We start from the raw sequence: 20,042 nt of genomic DNA on the forward strand, positions 1-20,042 counted from the left end.
AAGTTTTTAGCAATGCATATTACTGATCAAAAATTAAGTTTTAATATATTTACAGTAGGACATTTACAAAATATCTTCATGAAACATGATCTTTAATATCCTAATGATTTTTGGCATAAAAGAAAAATAATTTTGACCTATACAATGAATTTGTGGCTATTGCTACAAATATACCCGTGCTACTTATTTTATTTTTTATTTTTTTTGTAGTTGGTGTTTTTAAATATATGTTAGCTCATAGTAAAACGTTATTTATTAATAAACATTTTTTTCTCATGTGAACTCAAGCGGGCAGCCAATCACCGCGCGGCGTCGGATCGTCCTCATCGCGCGCTCAGCAGCACAGCGCACATTCACGCGCGGATCGCAGCGAGCGTCGCGTCGCGTCGCGCCTCTCATTCCCGCGGCTGTCTAATATAAACATGTTCCTCTAGATACTGACAGAAAGAAGAAAACGACAGAGGCGTCATTCAGGTAAGACTGTGTTCTGTCCGTTACAGCGGCGCGTTGCTCTCATTATCATCCGATCAATCGCGTTTGAAGCTGAAATATTGCGTGATTGATCACGAGCGCGTTTATGTATTTGTCATTTTACCTCAAAAACAAAACGAGCAGATTTTGCGCTTGATTATTGATCGTTGTCACGGAAGTCGGTTTGATTTACTTTCATTTTTGCTTCGTTGCGTAATTCCGTGCTGGTTTTGTTGTGTTAGTATTGTTGCACACAGCGTTCATGACAATAACAATGATCACGTGTTTCTTCGTGATGCTCTGCTGAGTTTATATGACGCCGTGATGCTGCTAATGTATAGAGCGATTACATAAACACCGGCGGAGAGGAACCAACAAGATCCACGTTTAAAATACATAAGTCAAAATACAGATGATTATCTATCGATCTATCTATACGTCCATCCATCATCTATCTATATATCTATCTATATCCATCCATCCATCCGTTCATCCATTTATCTATATGTCTATCTATCCAATCTATACATACATCTATCCATCCATTCATCTATATGTCTGTCTATCCATTCATACGTCTATCTATCTATCTATCTATCTATATGTCTCGCCATCCATCTGTATGTCTGTCCATCCATTTATCTATATATGTATATCTATACCTCCATCCATCCATCTATTTGTCTATCTATCCATCAATCTGTTCTTCCATTTATCTGTCTATCCATCTATACTTCCATCCATCCATCCTTCCAATTATCTGTCTATCCATCCATCCATCTATATGTCTATCTGTTCATCTATCCATCCATCCATCCATCCATCCATCTATATGTCTGTCCATCCATCCATCCATCCATCCATCTGTCCATCTATACATCCATCTATCCATCCATCCATCTATCTATCTGTCCATCTATACATCCATCCATCCATCTATATGTCTTATCTGTCATATATCCATCCATCCATCTATATGTCTATCTGTCATATATCCATCCATCCATTCATCCATCCATCCATCTATCTGTCCATCTATACATACATCCATCCATCTATCCGTCCATCCATCCATCCATCCATCTATATGTCTATCTGTCCATCCATCCATCTATCTATCTATATGTCTCTCCATCCATCTGTATGTCCATCCATCCATTTATCTATATATATATATATATATATATATATATATACACATCCATCCATCCATCTATTTGTCTATCTATCCATCAATCTGTTCTTTCATTTATCTATATGTCTATCCATCTATACTTCCATCCATCCATCTACTCTGTCTATCTATCTATCTATATATCTATCTGTCTGTCTATCTGTCTATATTTGAGAATGTGCTGTTGTTCAGAGGAGGAGAAATGCTGGAGGTTTATAATTTTGTCTCTCATCACAGTTATCTCATCCATATGTTGGTAGATGTTCTTCGCCTGAGCAGAGGACGCAGCCATTCGCTGAGTTTGGCCCAGATTTCTCAGTTCTAGGTTGTGTCAGACAAGCACTGGCCTCTGACGTCAACATTACCCCAACACCCAGAACAGACCTTTAGATTAAAGGTGAAGCCCTGAAACAAGGCCATATTGTATATCTGACATGTCACAGCTCCAGTTGTGCTGGAATCATTAGTGCTTTGTTGCAGAGTCAGTGTATGCAGAAACTCTCATGCTGGAGAAACAGTGAGTGTAAGGACAGACACATGTCTGTTTAATTGAGTGAATGACACTAGACGGGCGACAGGCGACGTAATAAAGATGTAGCTGACCTGATCAGCAGCAGCAGGGTGATCTGAGGGAGTCTGTGAACTGAACACACTCGTGGAGACATGTTTGTCTGCTCTAGATTTCTAGATTTATATTTATGCATTCGGCAGGTGCTTTTATCCACAGAAACTTGCATCGCATTCAAGGTGTTTTACCAGTTCATGCATTCCTTCTTTGTGATATTGTTTTTATTTGAACAGTCCAATCATGTCAGGGTTATTATAGTTGACTAAAACTGAAACTAAAACTAAAACCATAGTATATATCTAATAAAAGAAAATAAATAACAACAAAAAAAATCTAATGAAAATTGAAAAATATTTAAAAAATCATAAAAAAACATTTAAAAGTTAATTTATTATTAAAAATGATGAAATTACTAAAACTTTAAAATTGTAGAATTTTAAACATTTTTAGAATTTTTTTTTAAATAAAAAATAATATAAAAAATAAAAACACTATAATAAAAATAACACTGAAACATGTTTTTATTGCATTTTTTTAGTGAACTCAATTCCATCAAACGTGTATTGTGTAATGTAGGTTTCCCTGTGCTTTACATTTTCCTATTTACATCAAATCCTCTTTCTGTCTTTAATGTTTTATGCCACTTGAATATTTTGAATTCCATGTCCATTTTTGGCAGATATAAATAGGGTTTTTTTGTTAAAAATAGGTCAGTTTATTGTGTGCTCTCATCTGTGCAACTCATGACCAGAAGGCGAATGCATGTCATCATGCGCTCCACCAATCACAGATTCTCCTGAGGTCTGTGTGCATGTAAACGAGAATTTCTCCTCTCTGACACTCCATCATTATCTGTGTTTTTGTGACGTTCCCAGAATCTCCTCCAGCATTAGACCGCAGCAAATGTCTGTCCCGATCACTTAAATAACACTCGCATAGATTACATAGTTGTGTTTACATGCATCATATAATAAACATGATGAAATCTGTTATTATGACTTCGTTTATTAGCAGTGTCAGTTTTATGATGGTAATGATTGCAGAAATGATATTGACTGGGTGTGTTCATGAGAGCATTTAAAGCAACACTCATTTTTTGGAAATATGTTTTGTTGACTGATATGACAATAGTAATTTACACCTATACTTTCTATATAAAGTGTCACTTTTACAGTATATCACAGTACTGTTATATATCTCAAGTTTATTCATAAATTATATGCATTAAAATATGCATTATAGGGCTGCATGATTTGGGGAAAGTCTAATAGCAATTTCTCTGGTTAAAAATTGCTATTGCAATTTTAAAATGTAATATTTAATAAAAAATAAAAGAACACCAGGTTTGTTTGTAGGGTTGCAGAAATTTCAATATGACTAATAATAATGATTATTATTATTACTAAATTACAAATATTAAAATAACAAATATCACTGTATCATTATTATTCATATTTTATATAATAATTTATTATTAATAACTATTGTTATTGTTAACATTACTACACTTACAGTTTTACTACATAATAAAAATGAAGTATTTAAGAATAAATATAATAATAATAATAATATCTTTTATTTTTACAGAAAACTGCAGGATGACCTGTTAACATGCAGGAGGCCTATAATAATAAATCAGTAGAAAGATGTAAAGTTTTCTTTATAAAATATTATATTATTATGATAAAAATCTGCAGTGACAATTTAATATATAAAATGATATATATTAGGATTATTTCATATATATGCTCTGTTATTTGATTGTAATAATATATATCATTATTTCACAAATATAATAATTTATTGAAATGAAACAGCGATTTCGATACTTTACAAATAAAACATGCTTCATGCAATTATATATATATTATTTTCTCTCTTTAGTTTCAACTCGCATGTTTGCATTCCTCCATGTTTCTTGGTCACTCTTTGTTTTAGCAAGAAAGATAAGAATGTTGTCGTTTATTCACTCGCGCCAGAGATAGTGGAGATGTCGCGAGTGTGTGTAGTACACTGGACAGCACAAAGGGCCCATAGAGCTGAATGACATTATTGAGAGTGATTCACAAAGTGATTTGTTTCTCTGTTGAAAGACAAGTAAAACACAATGCTCTTGAATAGGGACATCTTCAAGTGGATTTTGAGGGTCCTCTTGTACATTGACTGTACTCGAGGAGTTCACTTTGGCCTACAGAGCTCTGTTGTGCGACCATAAAAACAGATGCAGCTAACTTCAGACTGAGCTGACTTAGTGGTTAGAAACTTAGAAAGCTTCGGATTTGAATTTGGCTTTGCCGTGACATCGCAGGGCTAATGCGGTTGCTGCAGTGCATTATGGGAGCTTCTGGGAGGTGAGCATCGTCTGATCGAGTGTCTGATGTAGTTTTAGCGATCATAAATACTATCTGGTGTTGGTGCTAGGACAAACGTGTGACTGCAATCAAGTCGTGACGCTTGACATCAGCACATTGCGGGTTATTCTGACCAAGTGCCGCCCACTTAGACAGGAAGAGACCGCGTGACGTGTGAAGCGTCCAATCTTGTTTTTTGTGCACTTGTGGTTTTGAACGATTGAGATGTTTCTGCACTGATTTCTCAGTCTTCTGCTTTCTGTTTGATTTTAATCATGTAGTATTAAAGTAAATAAGACCATTTGGATTGTATTTTGACTTGTTAATCACTTAATCTTGATCATTTGCTCTTGTGAGAGTTTTAAACGTGAACTAAGCAGCGTGAGTGAGTAATGCTGAGCGCTCGTGTCTAATTGTGGACGGTTACATCATGAAGAAAACAGTTCTTCTCATCTTCATAATGTTTGACCTGAAGCAAACTGTGTGCAAGCATAACTACTGTGATTTATTTGTGATTAAATTACAATATCATGATATTATAGTCATTCTATATCATATTAAAAGTATACATAGTATACACTATAGTTATTTTTGTTGGATATTCAACCCAAATATTACATAATCATGAGATAATGCCTATTTTTAGTGATCAAGTGAATTGCTTCACAAATGCTTCATCTCGTTTATTTATTTGGAACTTGTTGGACTCAGACCAGAAGATGAGATGATTCAGAACAAATGAATGAATCTGCGCTAAAGTTATAAAACACTCGAGTTCAAAACTGTCAAACTAATATTCGTGTTATTGCAGCTTTGCTCTCTGCTTTTAAGCAGCTAATATTCACATTCATTACAAAACTCCTGTTGTGTTTTCAGCTGCATCAAGAAAGACTCAGAGTGACTCGGAGTGAGCGACGCTGACGTGGGATCAGAGCTCTGGAGGGCCAGCAGAGGGCAAAGGTCAGACTTGAGATGCTAAGCTAAGCTGTGTCATACTTTTACTTGCTATTTTACTGGTGATGTGAAAATACATGCTCTTGAGTATAGAGTATGTAAGATAGTGCGCCTTAAATGGCTGTGAACTTAAAATGATTTAGCCATGAGACACAGGATGTTGCGTTGATTATGACAGCAAGATGAATGCATTTTCAGAGAAACTCCCATAAAATAACTTTTCAGGTGTATGTATTTGGAAACATGAATTTGAAAATCTTGTAAAGCTGCTGCATGTTTGAAATGTGTGGAATTATGGGAGATTCATTTATTATATAAAATGTGCATTATATTTTAAATGTTATATAATAATTACATATGAAATAATTGTGATATTATAATTTTATATAAATATTCTTTCTCATCACATTTACATTAAATCATGAATCGGACATGTTCACAAGTCTCTGAGGTCCAAGTCAAGTCTCAAGTCTTTAAGGTCGAGTCTAAATCAAGTCTCAAGTCTTTAAAGTGGAGTCCAAGTCAAGTCTCAAGTCTTTAAGGTCGAGTCTAAATCAAGTCTCAAGTCTTTAAAGTGGAGTCCAAGTCAAGTCTCAAGTCTTTAAGGTCGAGTCTAAATCAAGTCTCAAGTCTTTAAATTGGAGTCTAAATCAAGTCTTAAGTCTTTAAAGTGGAGTTCAAGTCAAGTCTCAAGTCTTTAAGGTCTAGTCTAAATCAAGTCTCAAGTCTTTAAAGTGGACTCCAAGTCAAGTCTGAAGTCTTTGTTCTATTTATTAGCAACAGTTCTTTCAGCTAGTTATTGAGGCTAAATTGATTTTGAAATACTGATTTCACGATATGATTTTCTCAAAAAATACTTTAACAAAATTTAAGACAAATTAGAAATTTAAAGGTGTCCATTTATTAATTGTCAGACAAAATGCTGCACATTTCTTTGTAAAATTGAAATATGTCAAACAACAAAACTAAATTGAAATTTTAAAACAAACCCCAATCAATCAAATGAATACCACAAATTAAATAAATCTCATATAAACAAACTAAGGCATGTCTGTGCTCTTTTTCAATGTAAAATGAGTCAACCACAGTATTTTAAACACAACACAATCCTAACAAAGAGGCTGCATACATGCAGCATGAGCAGTTTTTACAATCAAATGAATAACACAAATTAAATTAATCTCATATAAACAAACTAAGGCTTTGTTTGTGATCTTTTTAGGGGCAACCACAGTATTTTAAACACAACACAATCCTAACAAAGAGGCTGCATACATGCAGCATGAGCAGTTTTTAATCTACATTGGATTGTTTAATTTCTAAATTTAAAGCAAAAACAAAATGTTCTGATTTTAGTTTTGTGAAAATATTCTACAGAAACATCTGCACGAAACAAAACAGCAGACAGGCTGAATTAGAATGCAGATTCACTCTCTGCCAGCAGGTGGTGCTTCAACAGCAATTAAACATAATTTCCTTGGTTTCCGCTGTAAACAAAGCAGCGCTGCGGTTGTGAACACTACTTTAATATGCATTATACAGAGGCAAGATAAAAAGAAAATACCATCTAAACTTTTCTAAAGACAGCCAGTTCCCCTCAGAAATAAATTCATATAAACTCCCATACCAAATGACTTGCGTTTTTTTACAAAATGTATATTATATTATTATTTATAATATATGTTAACATTAAATTACTCAAATTTATATATATATATATATATATATATATATATATATAATGACTTGCAATGATTTTATTTCAACTAGTTGCCAAGCTGGTTAGTTATAGTTAACTAAAACTGAAACTAAAATTAAAAGCATAAACATTTTGAAATTGAGCAAATTAATAAAACAAGTTTAAAGTTCAGACCGCCAAACACCCCGTACCCAACAGTTCACCCACGCGGCCCCACAGCGAGCACCCGAAAGATCACGCGGCCAAACGCCTGTCCTCCGCCTCCAACGGCACGAGCGACGGAGGAGTGGGAGCCAAAACACCTGTGGAGATCACCGCGCTGGAGGAGTCCTTCCGCCGCTTCGCCATCCACGGAGACACGCGAGCCACCGGCAAAGACATGAACGGCAAGAACTGGTCCAAACTGTGTAAAGACTGCGGCGTCATCGATGGCAAGGGCATCACCCTCACAGACGTGGACATAGTCTTCTCCAAAGTCAAGTCAGTCAGCATTTGCACCACTTTTAAACATTTAGGACCAGAGTTGGGGAAAGCTACTTTTAAAAGTAATGCATTATAATATTGTGTTACTCCCTAAAAAAGTAACTAATTGCGTTACTTAGTTACTTTTTTTTTGCGTTACTGCTTTCTCATCTGCATGGGCTGGCTTGTTTATAATATAAAAACTTGTAAATGTAAAAGCCCTTGCACACCAAAAGTTAAATGAATAAGCCTCAGGCTGTAGGAAATGTAAATTCACATCTGTGCAGTACAGTTTTTATTTTTAGCATTACTTAGTTACTTTTTATGGAAAGTAATGCGTTACAATACTTATGCATTACTTTTTCTCATCTGGGCTGGGCTTGCTTATTTGTTTTTTATATTAAAAAGTTATATGTTTTGCATACATAAAAGGCTGATGGAAATTCAACATGAAATGGGAAAACAAAGCAACTGGCATTACTTATTTGAAAAAGTAACTTTTCTTGTAAATTAAAAAGTAATGTGTTACTTTACTAGTTACTTGAAAAAAGTAATCTGATTACATAAATTATTTATCTAATAAATTATTATTAAATGTATTATTTAATATTATTTTTCAAATAATATACTTTAAAAAAATACACAAACAATTATTAAAACTAAAATGAAAATATATAAGAAAAAAAAATATATAATATAAAAAATAAAATCTTATTCAAAATATTTACAAAGACAATATAGTATAATAGTGTATCAATGAAAGTAAAATAACACTGCACGGTGAAGAGTAGTCGTGCTGTGTTGATGTTTTTCTGGTTCTTCCCCCACAGCCACAGGCCATGATGGCTCATGCTGAATAACCCTGATGACTGCAGGACAGAAGGAGTCATCGCTGCTTCAGTAGGGCCAGATTTTAATAACGTGCCCTTAATATAGAGCTCCCTATATATATAATATAATATAGAGAACACACTGATCTCGCCTTTAAACATCCAGTCTTCGGATGTTTAGATAAAAGTGCTGGTTTGTTCAAATAGTAGAATGAATCTTTGTAGTATTTATGCATAGAAGATATTCTCTGCCTTTTATCAAGCCTGCAGTAGTGAAGAGATTCTTCACCCCGACTGAGCGAGAATAAAGATTATTCTGCTAGACAGCGTCAGAACAACGTGGCTGAGCAGAAACGAGAGGCAGAAAGAACCAATGCATGCATTAACATTTAAAAGGAGAAGTGCAAGCAAAAAGGAAGTCAGTCCAACCCTTTATGCTATTATAAGAGTATTATTATTATCATCATCATCATTATTATTTCATGGGCAAAAAAAAACCAAAACATGAAAATATCATGACAGCAGTCCAAACAACTCTTGTGGTATATTCCAGGTCTTTTAAAACAAGCAAGCAAAATGTAATTATTTTAGCAAAATGTTTTGATGCTTTTCAGGTGTTTTCTGACCTATTCGGACAGATTAAAACCCCTCCGATTGATGTTAATGATGCTTGATAAAGTCCCGGCACATTTAAAGCTGCAGCACACAGCAATGCAAACATTACAATACTCCTCCATTCAGCACGTAATACCACAGTACAGACAAATAGACATAAACCAGTGTTTCTGTGGGTTTTAAAATGTCTTAATTCAGTTTAGAAAGTCTTGTTGCATGCACTGCGAAAAAATTAATTTGTTTTCCAATACACATTTAAACATCTGTAAATCAAGATACATTTAGTTGAGATGCAAATTGAAGAAAATAAGTCTTGTTTTCTGAGAAACTGAACAAAATGAAGCGAGTTTATGCTTGAAAGAAAAACATATCTGTCAAAGGGGAATGAAAATTACTTTTCTCTTTCAATTAAGTACATTTTTCTGAGCCCATTGGCAGATATTTGTTCTTGTTTTAATCATAAACTTGTTTAATTTTGATTAAATTCTCAAAAAAAAAACAAGACTTCCTATGATTTGCCTCTATAATATTTCCTAATTGATGATGCTGAGTTCAAAAATATCAATGAAAACTTCATATCACATATCCTTTTTTTTTACCCCCACAAAATAAGAATGATTTTTCAAATTATATTTACAGTATGTGTCAGCTTTAATGCACTTATCAAAATAAAAGTTTAGGCTTTAATGACAAAAAGTAGCATTCAAAATGTATCATACATTTCAAAATGTATGAAAATATAAGACTACTTCGCCTTAAAATGGCTGCCACAAAAACAAAAATGCTACAAAATGCATCATATTTTGTAAAAACTATTTTTGGAATCAGCACCTCAAAAGAGAAACAAGTATTGTGTTTCATTCAGCAGATATGATGCAGAGCAGTTGTGTTTTTTGTTTTCATGTGTTAATAACAGCATATGTATATTTATGTCTCTATGAATATGTATAAATATGAAAGCATTCAGCACAAGCTCATAGTAGAGAGAACAGTGGCTGACATTAGGCAGCAGGAACAGTCGCAGCACTGAAGGATCGCACAAACAAAACCGCTCAGCGAAGAAGTCAAATTAATTATAAAGCCAAAGAGGCGTGTTTACCCAAGCTTGTTGCTTTGACATCAGTGGGAGACGACGGACTTTATGGGCTTTTGTTTAGGTTCTCGATCACCACGGTAAAGGCTGTTTGTGTTACTATACGCCGTTTTAAGTGTCGCTTTACGAGCTGAATGCATTCGCTGTAAGTGCATGCCTGGAGTCATAATGCAAATCCTGCTTCAAGACCGGATAAATCAGCCGTTCTCTACTGGTTCTGCTTTGGGACGCTGATTTTGGCGAGCAAACGCAGTACCAAAACTGTTTATCGTATTGAAGTAAACAAAATACCGTGCAGTTTGATTGGATGCTCGACCCTTGATGGCAGCAACTACAGATACGGGAAGCATTTCCTCTCTTTTAAAGACGATTGGAAGTGCATTTCTTCCTCTGAAATGAAAGACTGGGAAACACTATACAGCCGTGACGCCGGGCCTCTCAGAGCTGACATGTTCGTGTGATCACACACGTCTGCTCTCAGTTCATGCAACACTTTCAGAGGCCTTTATCCAAGCACTTCCCATGCAAACTTAAAGGGACAGTTCACCTAAAAATGAGAATTAGCTGTTAATTTCCTCAGCCTCAGGCCATCCAAGATGCAGACTTTTTTTTCTTCAGTCGAACAGAAAAGACGATTTTTAGCTGAAACTGTGGTGCTTCGTGATTCATAAAATGCAAGTCAATGGCTGCCGGCACTTTAAGAGTCAAAAAACACACATCAGGCAACACAAAATGAATCCCTGTGGCTCTTGATGATATATTGAGGTCTTATGAAGCGATCAGTCTGTGCACGAAACTGAACATTATTACCTGTAATCCAGAGCCTCAGGCAAATCTGATTCTTTTCCATGAACTGATTCTTTTGGACAATTCGTTTGGTTCAGTTCACTAGTTTGTTTACATAATCACGCAATGATGTAACATATGCGCAATTATATTATTAAAGCACCCAAAAATGGTGTGAAACGTGGATGTTTTACGTGTCTAAAGCATATAAAGTGAATAAGCTAGTCTTCATCAGCTCACGTTTTTACATAAACCATGAGAAACCAGGAAAATGTTCATTTGGCCCCTTCATTTGAGTGTTTTCGGTTCACACATGCGCAGATCAGCGGCTCATCGGTCTTCGGTTCGAGTCGAACTGTTTGCTCAGTTCAGTGACTGTTGGAGGAACTGGAGCGCTAGATCAGTTCATTCATCACAGGATCAGATATACGGCAGTATTTCGGCTCGTTTCCAGTCGGAGTGACTGTCAGGCGTCTGAAAGTGAGTTTAGATTGAGTAACTTGTAGATCTGTGCTGCTCGAGCTGCAAACAGTTTCAGACGAGTCAGATGGTTCATTCAGTTCAAAAGAATGATTCGTTCATGAACCGGACATCACTCCGGACCTTTTGCCTGAGGCTTTGGATTACAGATGATAATGCTGTAAATAATGTTTAGTTTCTTGCACAGACTGATCGTTTCGCTTCATAAGACCTCAATATATCATCAGGAGTCACTGGTATTCATTTTTAACAGTAGCCCTAATCATTCAATCAGTACTAAACCAAACAACCTCATATACATAGCATAAAAATCTCAAACTAGTGTTGCCTGATGTGCTTTTTTGACTCTCAAAGTGCCATTGACTTGCATTTTCTGAATCAGCAAGGACTACGGTTTCAGCAAAAAAATCTTCTTTACTGTTCTGCTGCAGAAATAAACTCATCTTCATCTTGGATGGCCTGAGGGTGAGTAAATTAACAGCACATTTTCGATTTTGGGTGAACTATCCCTTTGAATCATATTTCATGCAAAAATCCTCATTTACTGACCCTCATGTTGTTCAGACCCTGTGTTATTTCTCATGTGAAACACAAAAGCACAGCATCCAAGCTGCTAATTATGTTTGATATTTTAATTTCAGTGTCACTCAAAGCATTTCTCATGTGTTTACAGAAGCTCTTTTAATCAGGTCTTGCATGTTTCTGCTCTGCTCTGTGCTTATGTTTGATGCCACCAAATATACTGACGAGTTTATCATCCATTTGTCATTGTTTTCTAGGAGCAAATCTGCGCGCACTATTACATACAGCCAGTTCAAAGAAGCGCTGGCGGAGCTCGCCAGGAAACGCTTCAAAGATAAGAGCAGCGAGGACGCCGCGCAAGAGGTTTACAGAATGATAGAAGGGAAATCGCCCGTTATATCTGGAGTCACGGTAAAGCCCACAGCAGACGTGCTATTCTTTCTCTAAACGAATAAGCATTGATGGTATCCTGTTTTTCTCAAACGTTTGTAAGTCGTTTTGGAGAAAAGTTTGATAAATGCATAAATGTAAACATGAATTGATGAAAAGCTTATAATTAATTAAATCATAAAAATTTAAAATAATTAATTTATATAATAAAAATAAAACACTAAAAAAGAAAAAATATGTATTTGATGTTCACCTGCATTTAATGTGACCCTTAACCAACATCAAAGAACCAAAACATGTGAATTTGTTGTTAAATTATTAAAATCTCAAGGGGACTTTAAGTAAATATTTTAGATTAAACTGGTTTGGCTCACAAAAAAGTTTGGGAATCTTTGCTGTGGTATACAGATGAAATCTACTCACTTATTTCTTTAATTATTGGTTTTAAATGTATACGAATGAATACATAACTAAACCATCTGCTGATTTCTAAATGTAATAATGATGAATATATTGCAGTGATGATAAATATTTATAAATATGAAGACATGAGCTTATACAGTCATGTTCAAAAGTTTGGGATCAGAAGGATTTTTTTAAAGAAATTAATATTGTTATTGGTCAATAGTGCCAGTAAAGACATTTATAATGTTACAAAAGATTTCTGTTTTAAATAAATGCTGTTCTTTTGAACTTTCTATTCATCTGTAAATCCTGAAAAATAACATTTTCATGGTTTCCACAAAAATATTGGGCAGCACAACTGTTTTCAACATTGATAATAATCAGAAACATTTACTGAGCAGCAAATCAGCATATTAGAATGATTTCTGAAGATCATGTGACACGGAAGACTGGAGTAATGATGCTGAAAATTCAACTGCGCATCACAGAAATAAATTCTATTTTAACAGATATTCACATAGAAAACAGCTATTTTAAATGTTAATAATATTTCACAATTTTACTGTTTTTACTAGGGATGCACCGATACCGATAATTTTTGATCAAATAAATGCAGCCTTGGTGTGCAGAAGAGACTTTTGAAAACATTTTGAAAACTGGAATTTATCACAAGTCTCTTTCTGGACTCGCAGAGAGCCGTGGCTTCCCCAACCGTATCCCGTTTGACCGACACCACCAAGTTTACCGGATCGCACAAGGAGCGTTTCGACAAGACGGGCCGCGGGAAGGGCAAGGCAGGGCGAGTGGAAGTGGTGGATGCGTCCGGATACGTCTCCGGATACAAGCACGCAGGGTCATACGAGAAGAAAGTTTCAAAACCTCCACAAAAACCCATGTGAGATTCTCCATCCAGCAGTGAATGCAACAGAAGACAAACCCGTCTCTATAAAGCACAAATGGATTTCCCATCTTCCATTGAGGGTACGTCTTTTCCTGTGAATAACATTTAGTTTATGCTCCTCTTCCTGTAAGTGTTTTATTTCTATTAACTGGAACGCTGTTTACATCAAACGCCGACGTCACCAGCTGGTACGTTCCTAACAAACACGATGATGCCAAAAGAAAGACAGGTGGCTACAGTATTGCACGCTCTACTAGTGAAGGTTTTACTGATAATCTGTCGTGAATATTGACATGAAATTAATATTTGGCATTTTGTGGCTTCTCTAATGATGCAGTAGAATCAGGCCTGAAATATACTTTGCAAATGCTTGAGTAATGCAGTGCAAGTCCATGATCCCACAATTTGTGTTACAACAACACAAAACTAAGATTGCACATTTATCTCCATTTATATTTAATGCATTTGGCAGATGCTTTTATCTTAAGTTTAACGGTCATGCAGGTAGAGTATGTTTCAGGCCTAAGATAAAATATATTTAAATGCATTTGTCTTAGTATTATTTACACATAATTTAAAGGAATAATTCATCCAAAAATAAAAACTTGCTTAAAATGTCCTCACCCTCAGACCGTCCAAGATGTAGATGAGTTTGTTTCTTCATCAGATTTGGAGAAATGTAGCATTGCATCTTAATGATGGATTTGTTTCAGCTTTTGTCTTCTCCAGATGTTAACTGATGGACTGGACTGGAGTGATGTGGATTATTGTGATGTTTTTATCAGACTCTCATTCTGACGGCACCCATTCACTGCAGAGCATCCATTGCTGAGACACTGATGCAATGCTACATTTCTCCAAACCTGATGAAGAAACAAACTCGTCTACATCTTGGATGGCCTGAGAGTGAGCATATTTTCTGCAAATTTTCATTTTTTTTGGCAATCTAATGCATTAATGGCCGAAAAAAAACCTGACTTGATAATCATTTGGTTCTGCTTCCCTGTCTCATTTATCTAGATTTTTTTTTAAAACACGCTGATTTTGTTTGCATTTATATGCAATATATTTTAAAATAACCAGATGCAAAAGTCCAACCATCGTAAATTATTGTTTGATGCATAAAGAACTGACCGCTGGTGCTCAAGATTGTATATCTAGTAGTTTGGTCGATGTTTTTTCAGTTGATGGCATAACTATGTATTTCTAATGGTATAATATGAAACACTGCCTGTGTGTTTTAACTGTGGAATGATTAGCTATAGTATGTGAAAGGAAACACCATCAGCAAAAGTTGCACAATATCGGACCCAACGCATCAAGCGTTATCATACATCAATACAGACCGAATAATGTCGAACCAGCGGGAAACATGGCTGCAAGTCCTTACGAAACTCTTCTGTGCATCTGAACTAAAAGCTTTGGACAAACATGACACAAACAAATAAGTTGGCTGAAGTTTCTAATGATTTTAACACATAATCAGACCCACACAGAATCTGCAGCGCTGAATTAGGAATGATCAAATTGCATGTTCATTTATAAAAAATACTTTGGCTAATCTGATGATCTTTCTGCCTACTCTAAGCTTTATTATTAGCACATTTTGCCATATTAAAATGCATTATGCAGCATTGAAGCCTGCTGATTGTGTCTGGGCCTGTTTATCAGCAATAGATCAAACTGCAAATGAAAATATTAAAAGGTATTTGTATTCTGCTGTGGTTTTAGTTTGAAAAGCACTGTTGTTATATTTAACATGTCATATCGAGGCGCTTTGCTGTTTTTTTTTCATACGCGCAGTTTCTGCCTACAGAACAATGTTTACAAGAGAAGTGACATGCTGTATCTAACGCTGGCATGATATACGTCTAAATGAATACATTCCCTTTACCATAACTAGTGTTCGGATTTATTTATAAACGCACTGCCATCTGAACACGCTGGATGAGATCCAACCTTCAGGGTTCCCACACTTCAATGACTTTCCATGAGATTTCCAGTCGCGTGTGAACACTGGATGTGGACTGTGTCACTAATGAATCATTCAAACTGATTTGTGAACCACTGACTCGTTCAAAAGAAATCAGGCTGCTTTATGGCTTGCAAACATGTTGTACTCAATGCAAGCACAATATTTAGTTCATTTAATATTTTAAAACAGAGCATTACTAGTCAAATCTATATTCATTATATGCATTTAAAAAAAAAAAGATTTTATGACTTTTCCAAATCTGGAAAACACAAATGTGACCATGGAGCACAAAAGCAGTCATAAGGGTCAATATTTCGAAATTGAGATTTATACATCATCTGAAAGCTTTCCATTGATGTATGATATATTTACGGTAGGAAATTTACAAAATATCTTCATGGAACATGATCTTTACTTAATATCCTAATGATTTTTGCCATAAATGAAAAATGTATAATTTTGACCCATACAATGTATTGTTGGCTATTGCTACAAATATACCCCAGCGACTTAAGACTGCTTTTGTGCTGCAGGGTCACAGATGCAGAATTCCCTAACATTTTTTATGTGATAAACTGATTTGTGAATCACTGATTCACTTGAAAAAAACTTACTCAAAAGAATGATTCACTCACAATTCAATTTAATATTTTAGAGCGTAGAGCAGATTTTTAAAAGAACTTTTAAGATTTTATGACTTTTCCAGATCTGAAAATCACATATTTTAAACTATGTGATGGTGGGAACCCCGAACTTTGTAATCGACGATATTGTCCATGTCTATGGAGCGAACAAGGGAGGAGTGAGAGTTGTACAGACATATTCTTCTACAGAACATCTATTTTCAGAAAAGAGTAGTGGCTACGGCTCTCCCGCAGAAAGTGACTCATATTTATGATAACAAACCACAAGTAAGTATATATGGTGTTGTATTTAACATATGTTTTGTGTGCTTAATACCAAAAACTGTTAACCATCCGTTTTGAGGAACAATACTGTCTTTTAAACAATGTTTTTTAATGTTCTGCAGTATCCTGATATGCATGTCATATGGTGATGGTAAAGCGATTTTAACGTGTCAGTGTTTTGTAGCATCGTATTGAATAAAAAACAAACTGCCTGGTTCTTCTTTATTTCCAATGCACATGAAGTCTCGAGCAATTGTGTTCTGCAACAGTGGAGATCGGGGCTAGTTGTCACATGGGAACTTTTTTCTGTATTTGACGCTTCACCAGGGTTTCTGCGGGTTTTACGAAGGTCATTTTCATCAAGGACATTTTCCAGACCAATTAAAGAAAATGTAAGGCTCAAATAAAAAATCAAGACACATTGAGAAGCAAAATGACAAGATAAGAACTGAGAAAATATTTCAGAATGAATGAGTTTTATGATGATTTGTTGCATGAACTCATTTAGTTTTGTTCAGTTTCTCAGAAAACGTAATTTTGCATTTCAAGTAAATGTATCTTGGTTTAAAGATGTTTAAATATTTGTATTGGAAAATAAGATACATTTTTTTTGCGGGACTTTCTGCCCTGATTTAAGACTTTTTAGGGCCTTAATTGTGGAAGGGCAAATTAAGACTTCTTAAGATGCACAGAAATCCTGTTTAAGGTCCGTCTGAATAGAAAAGTACTCCGGTTGAACAAACCTAGCAAGCAAATTTGCACAACTTCCAAGATATGCATGTGTGACATAAACAGAAGCCATACTGCTTTAGAGAGTGTATATAAAACAAAAGGCATTTACATACGAGGTGTAACTTTATATTCCAGATTTATAATAAATGAAACCTAGATGTCTATTGGAGGAACGCTCTTCATTTGCAGCAGTCAGTTCATCAGAGCCTCTTCCAGCTGCTGCAGCAAACGCTCATTTCTGGTAATCAAAGACCTGCAAAAAAGACCCAGTCAACACAAAGGCTGGTGGGTTTTATAGCTGTGTAGCATTTGGATCGTCTTTGACACAGACCTGTAGCTCTCCTGCAGCTCATTCGCTCCGTTTCCCTCCTGAATTGTGTGCCTTTTCACATTTAACACTTCAGGGACCGTCTGCTGTTCTAAAAATACACAAGCACAAACATTAATAACCTGTTTTATGTCAACAACTTAGTATTGAGACACTGACCTCTGTCCTGCATGTCTGGCATCTTCTTCAGCCGAGACGACAGCAGCTTGTTTTCTGCTTTGATCAGCTGTTTCTGTAAAGACACGTTCTCCTCCAGCACATTCTTCATCTGTTCATTAAGGGTTTGCTGTATTAAAGACAACAGCAGACGTCACTGCCAACGCATTTAACTTCTCTGTGTGACGTATGAAAGATAAAAAGCTCTTGTCGTTATTTACTTCCAAATGGAAAAAAGCACCAAACTTAGTGTAGATTCCGTCCCAAGTCTGCATATGCACAAAAGACAGTCATTTTTTAGACTTGCAAAACTGTACTTGTGCAAAATTAAGAAACTTGCGTACATGCATCCCCAAAATGGCCATATATGGAGCTAATGATGCCTAGTGTTACTATGCATGCCCTCATGTGCATATCATTTCCATACGCTATTTTTCAAATATTCCATATTAGTTTTTATGAATCCTGATATGCAACCGTGTTGGTGAAAGTTACTTTTAAAAGTAATGCATTATAATATGTGGCCCTGGAGCACAAAAGCAGTCTTAAGTCGCTGGGGTATATTTGTAGCAATAACCAACAATACATTGTATGGGTCAAAATTATCAATTTTTCTTTTATGCCAAAAATCATTAGGATATTAAGTAAAGATCATGTTCTATGAAGATATTTTGCAAATTTCCTACCGTAAATATATCAAAACTTAATTTTTGATTAGTAATATGCATTGCTAAGAACTTCATTTGGACAACTTTAAAGATGATTTTCTCAATATTTAGATTTTTTTTGCACCCTCAGATTCCAGATTTTCAAATAGTTGTATCTCGACCAAATATTGTCCTATCCTAACAAACCATACATCAATGGAAAGCTGATCAAGCTTTCAGATGATGTATCAATCTTAATTAAAACAAATTTACCCTTATGACTGGTTTTGTGCTCCAGGGTCAGTGTTACTCCATAAAAAGTAACTAATTGTTACTTTTTATGGAAAGTAATGCGTTGCATTACTTTTTGTCACCTGGGCTGGGCTTGCTTATTATTTGCCTTTAATAACAAAAAACCCAAAAGTTTAATTTTTGTCAATGGTAAAAGCCCTTTTAAGCCTCTCAAATCGAGGACAGGAGGGCTGTCCTAATATACATTGGAATATGGCACACAAATCACATTCACTGAGCTTTTCTTAAGTTGCTAATAATAAACTAGCTCAATATAACCATTAATAATTTGACTGAAATGATCTTACGATGGACTCTTGCGCCTGCTGGAGCTGGAGTTTGAGATCTTCAGTCTCAGACCGATGCTGTTTTTCCTGTAACTCAGTCCGTGTTTTCAAGGCTTTGAGCATCTCTTGCAGAGTTTGTATCTGCTGTTCTCCTGCCACAACATCCTGCTCCATCATGCTGAGGATCTGGACCATCTTCACTGGATGGAGAGCACTGGATCAGCGAGACGAGTTCACTAGTTATGGATTGCTCTGTTACGGAGAGAATCACTTACTGAGGAAGGTCCTGTTTTGTTGATTCTCCTTCTTCCCCGACCAGAGCTCCTCCATCATGCTGAGGAGCAGCTCCATGGGCTTCCTGTAGGCACCCTGATTCAGATCGATGAAAAGGCGTGCATTCGGATAAATAAGTGGATTTTTAAAGCGGTTTGTGTTTGAGGAGTTGCAGCCTACAAACCTTTTGTGGTTTGCGTTTTCTCTGTGATGCCGACGAGGCTCCTGTGATCTGGTAGGTTAATCTGGGAGGATGCAGGACTGGATTTGCTCTGTCCTGAAGCTGGTTTTGCCATTTAAGGGCTGTGCAATCAACAACAACAACAACAAAAAAATGCATTCGTTTTATTTACATTTGTGCATTTGGCAGACACTTTATTTAAAGGGGTCATATGATGCTGCTAAAAAGAACATTATTTTGTGTATTTGGTGTAATGAAATGTGTTTATGCGGTTTAAAGTTAAAAAAACATTATTTTCCACATACTGTACATTATTGTTTCTCCTCTATGCCCCGCCTTTCTGAAACGCGTCGATTTTTACAAACCTCATCGGTCTGAAAAAGCGAGGTGTGCTCTGATTGGCCAGCTATCCAGTGCGTTGTGATTGGCCGAATACCTCAAGCGTGTGACGGAAATGTTACGCCCCTCACCATACTGTGATGCCGTGTCCCGGCCAGAGCGACGAGACAAAAACATTAAAACCCATTATAAACGAGGCATTTGTTGCATCCAGTGGGGACATA

At 35.8% G+C, this 20,042-nt stretch overlaps 2 protein-coding genes across 2 annotated transcripts in view; one reads left to right on the forward strand and one right to left on the reverse strand.

Moving 5' to 3' along the window:
- Window positions 1–5,465: 5,465 nt before the first annotated feature.
- Window positions 5,466–14,235, forward strand: LOC107677661 (tubulin polymerization-promoting protein-like; the record flags this gene model as incomplete). Its single annotated transcript, XM_016472658.1, has 4 exons — window positions 5,466–5,525; window positions 7,372–7,697; window positions 12,263–12,416; window positions 13,493–14,235. Coding segments are annotated over 4 exons (747 nt in total), but the record flags the coding sequence as incomplete, so codon positions are not given.
- Window positions 14,236–17,201: 2,966 nt separating this feature from the next.
- The window catches only part of cep72 (centrosomal protein 72), an 18,341-nt gene continuing 15,500 nt past the window's right edge, over window positions 17,202–20,042 (reverse strand). Inside the window, 6 exon segments of the mRNA XM_016472633.1 lie at window positions 17,202–17,569; window positions 17,648–17,735; window positions 17,804–17,930; window positions 19,047–19,225; window positions 19,301–19,394; window positions 19,483–19,601. Coding sequence (XP_016328119.1) covers window positions 17,509–17,569; window positions 17,648–17,735; window positions 17,804–17,930; window positions 19,047–19,225; window positions 19,301–19,394; window positions 19,483–19,601 — 668 coding nt within the window. The 3' untranslated portion in view covers window positions 17,202–17,508.

Source organism: Sinocyclocheilus anshuiensis, unplaced genomic scaffold (genome assembly GCF_001515605.1).
Source record: "Sinocyclocheilus anshuiensis isolate Anshui unplaced genomic scaffold, SAMN03320099.WGS_v1.1 scaffold796, whole genome shotgun sequence".
Taxonomy (NCBI): domain Eukaryota; kingdom Metazoa; phylum Chordata; class Actinopteri; order Cypriniformes; family Cyprinidae; genus Sinocyclocheilus; species Sinocyclocheilus anshuiensis.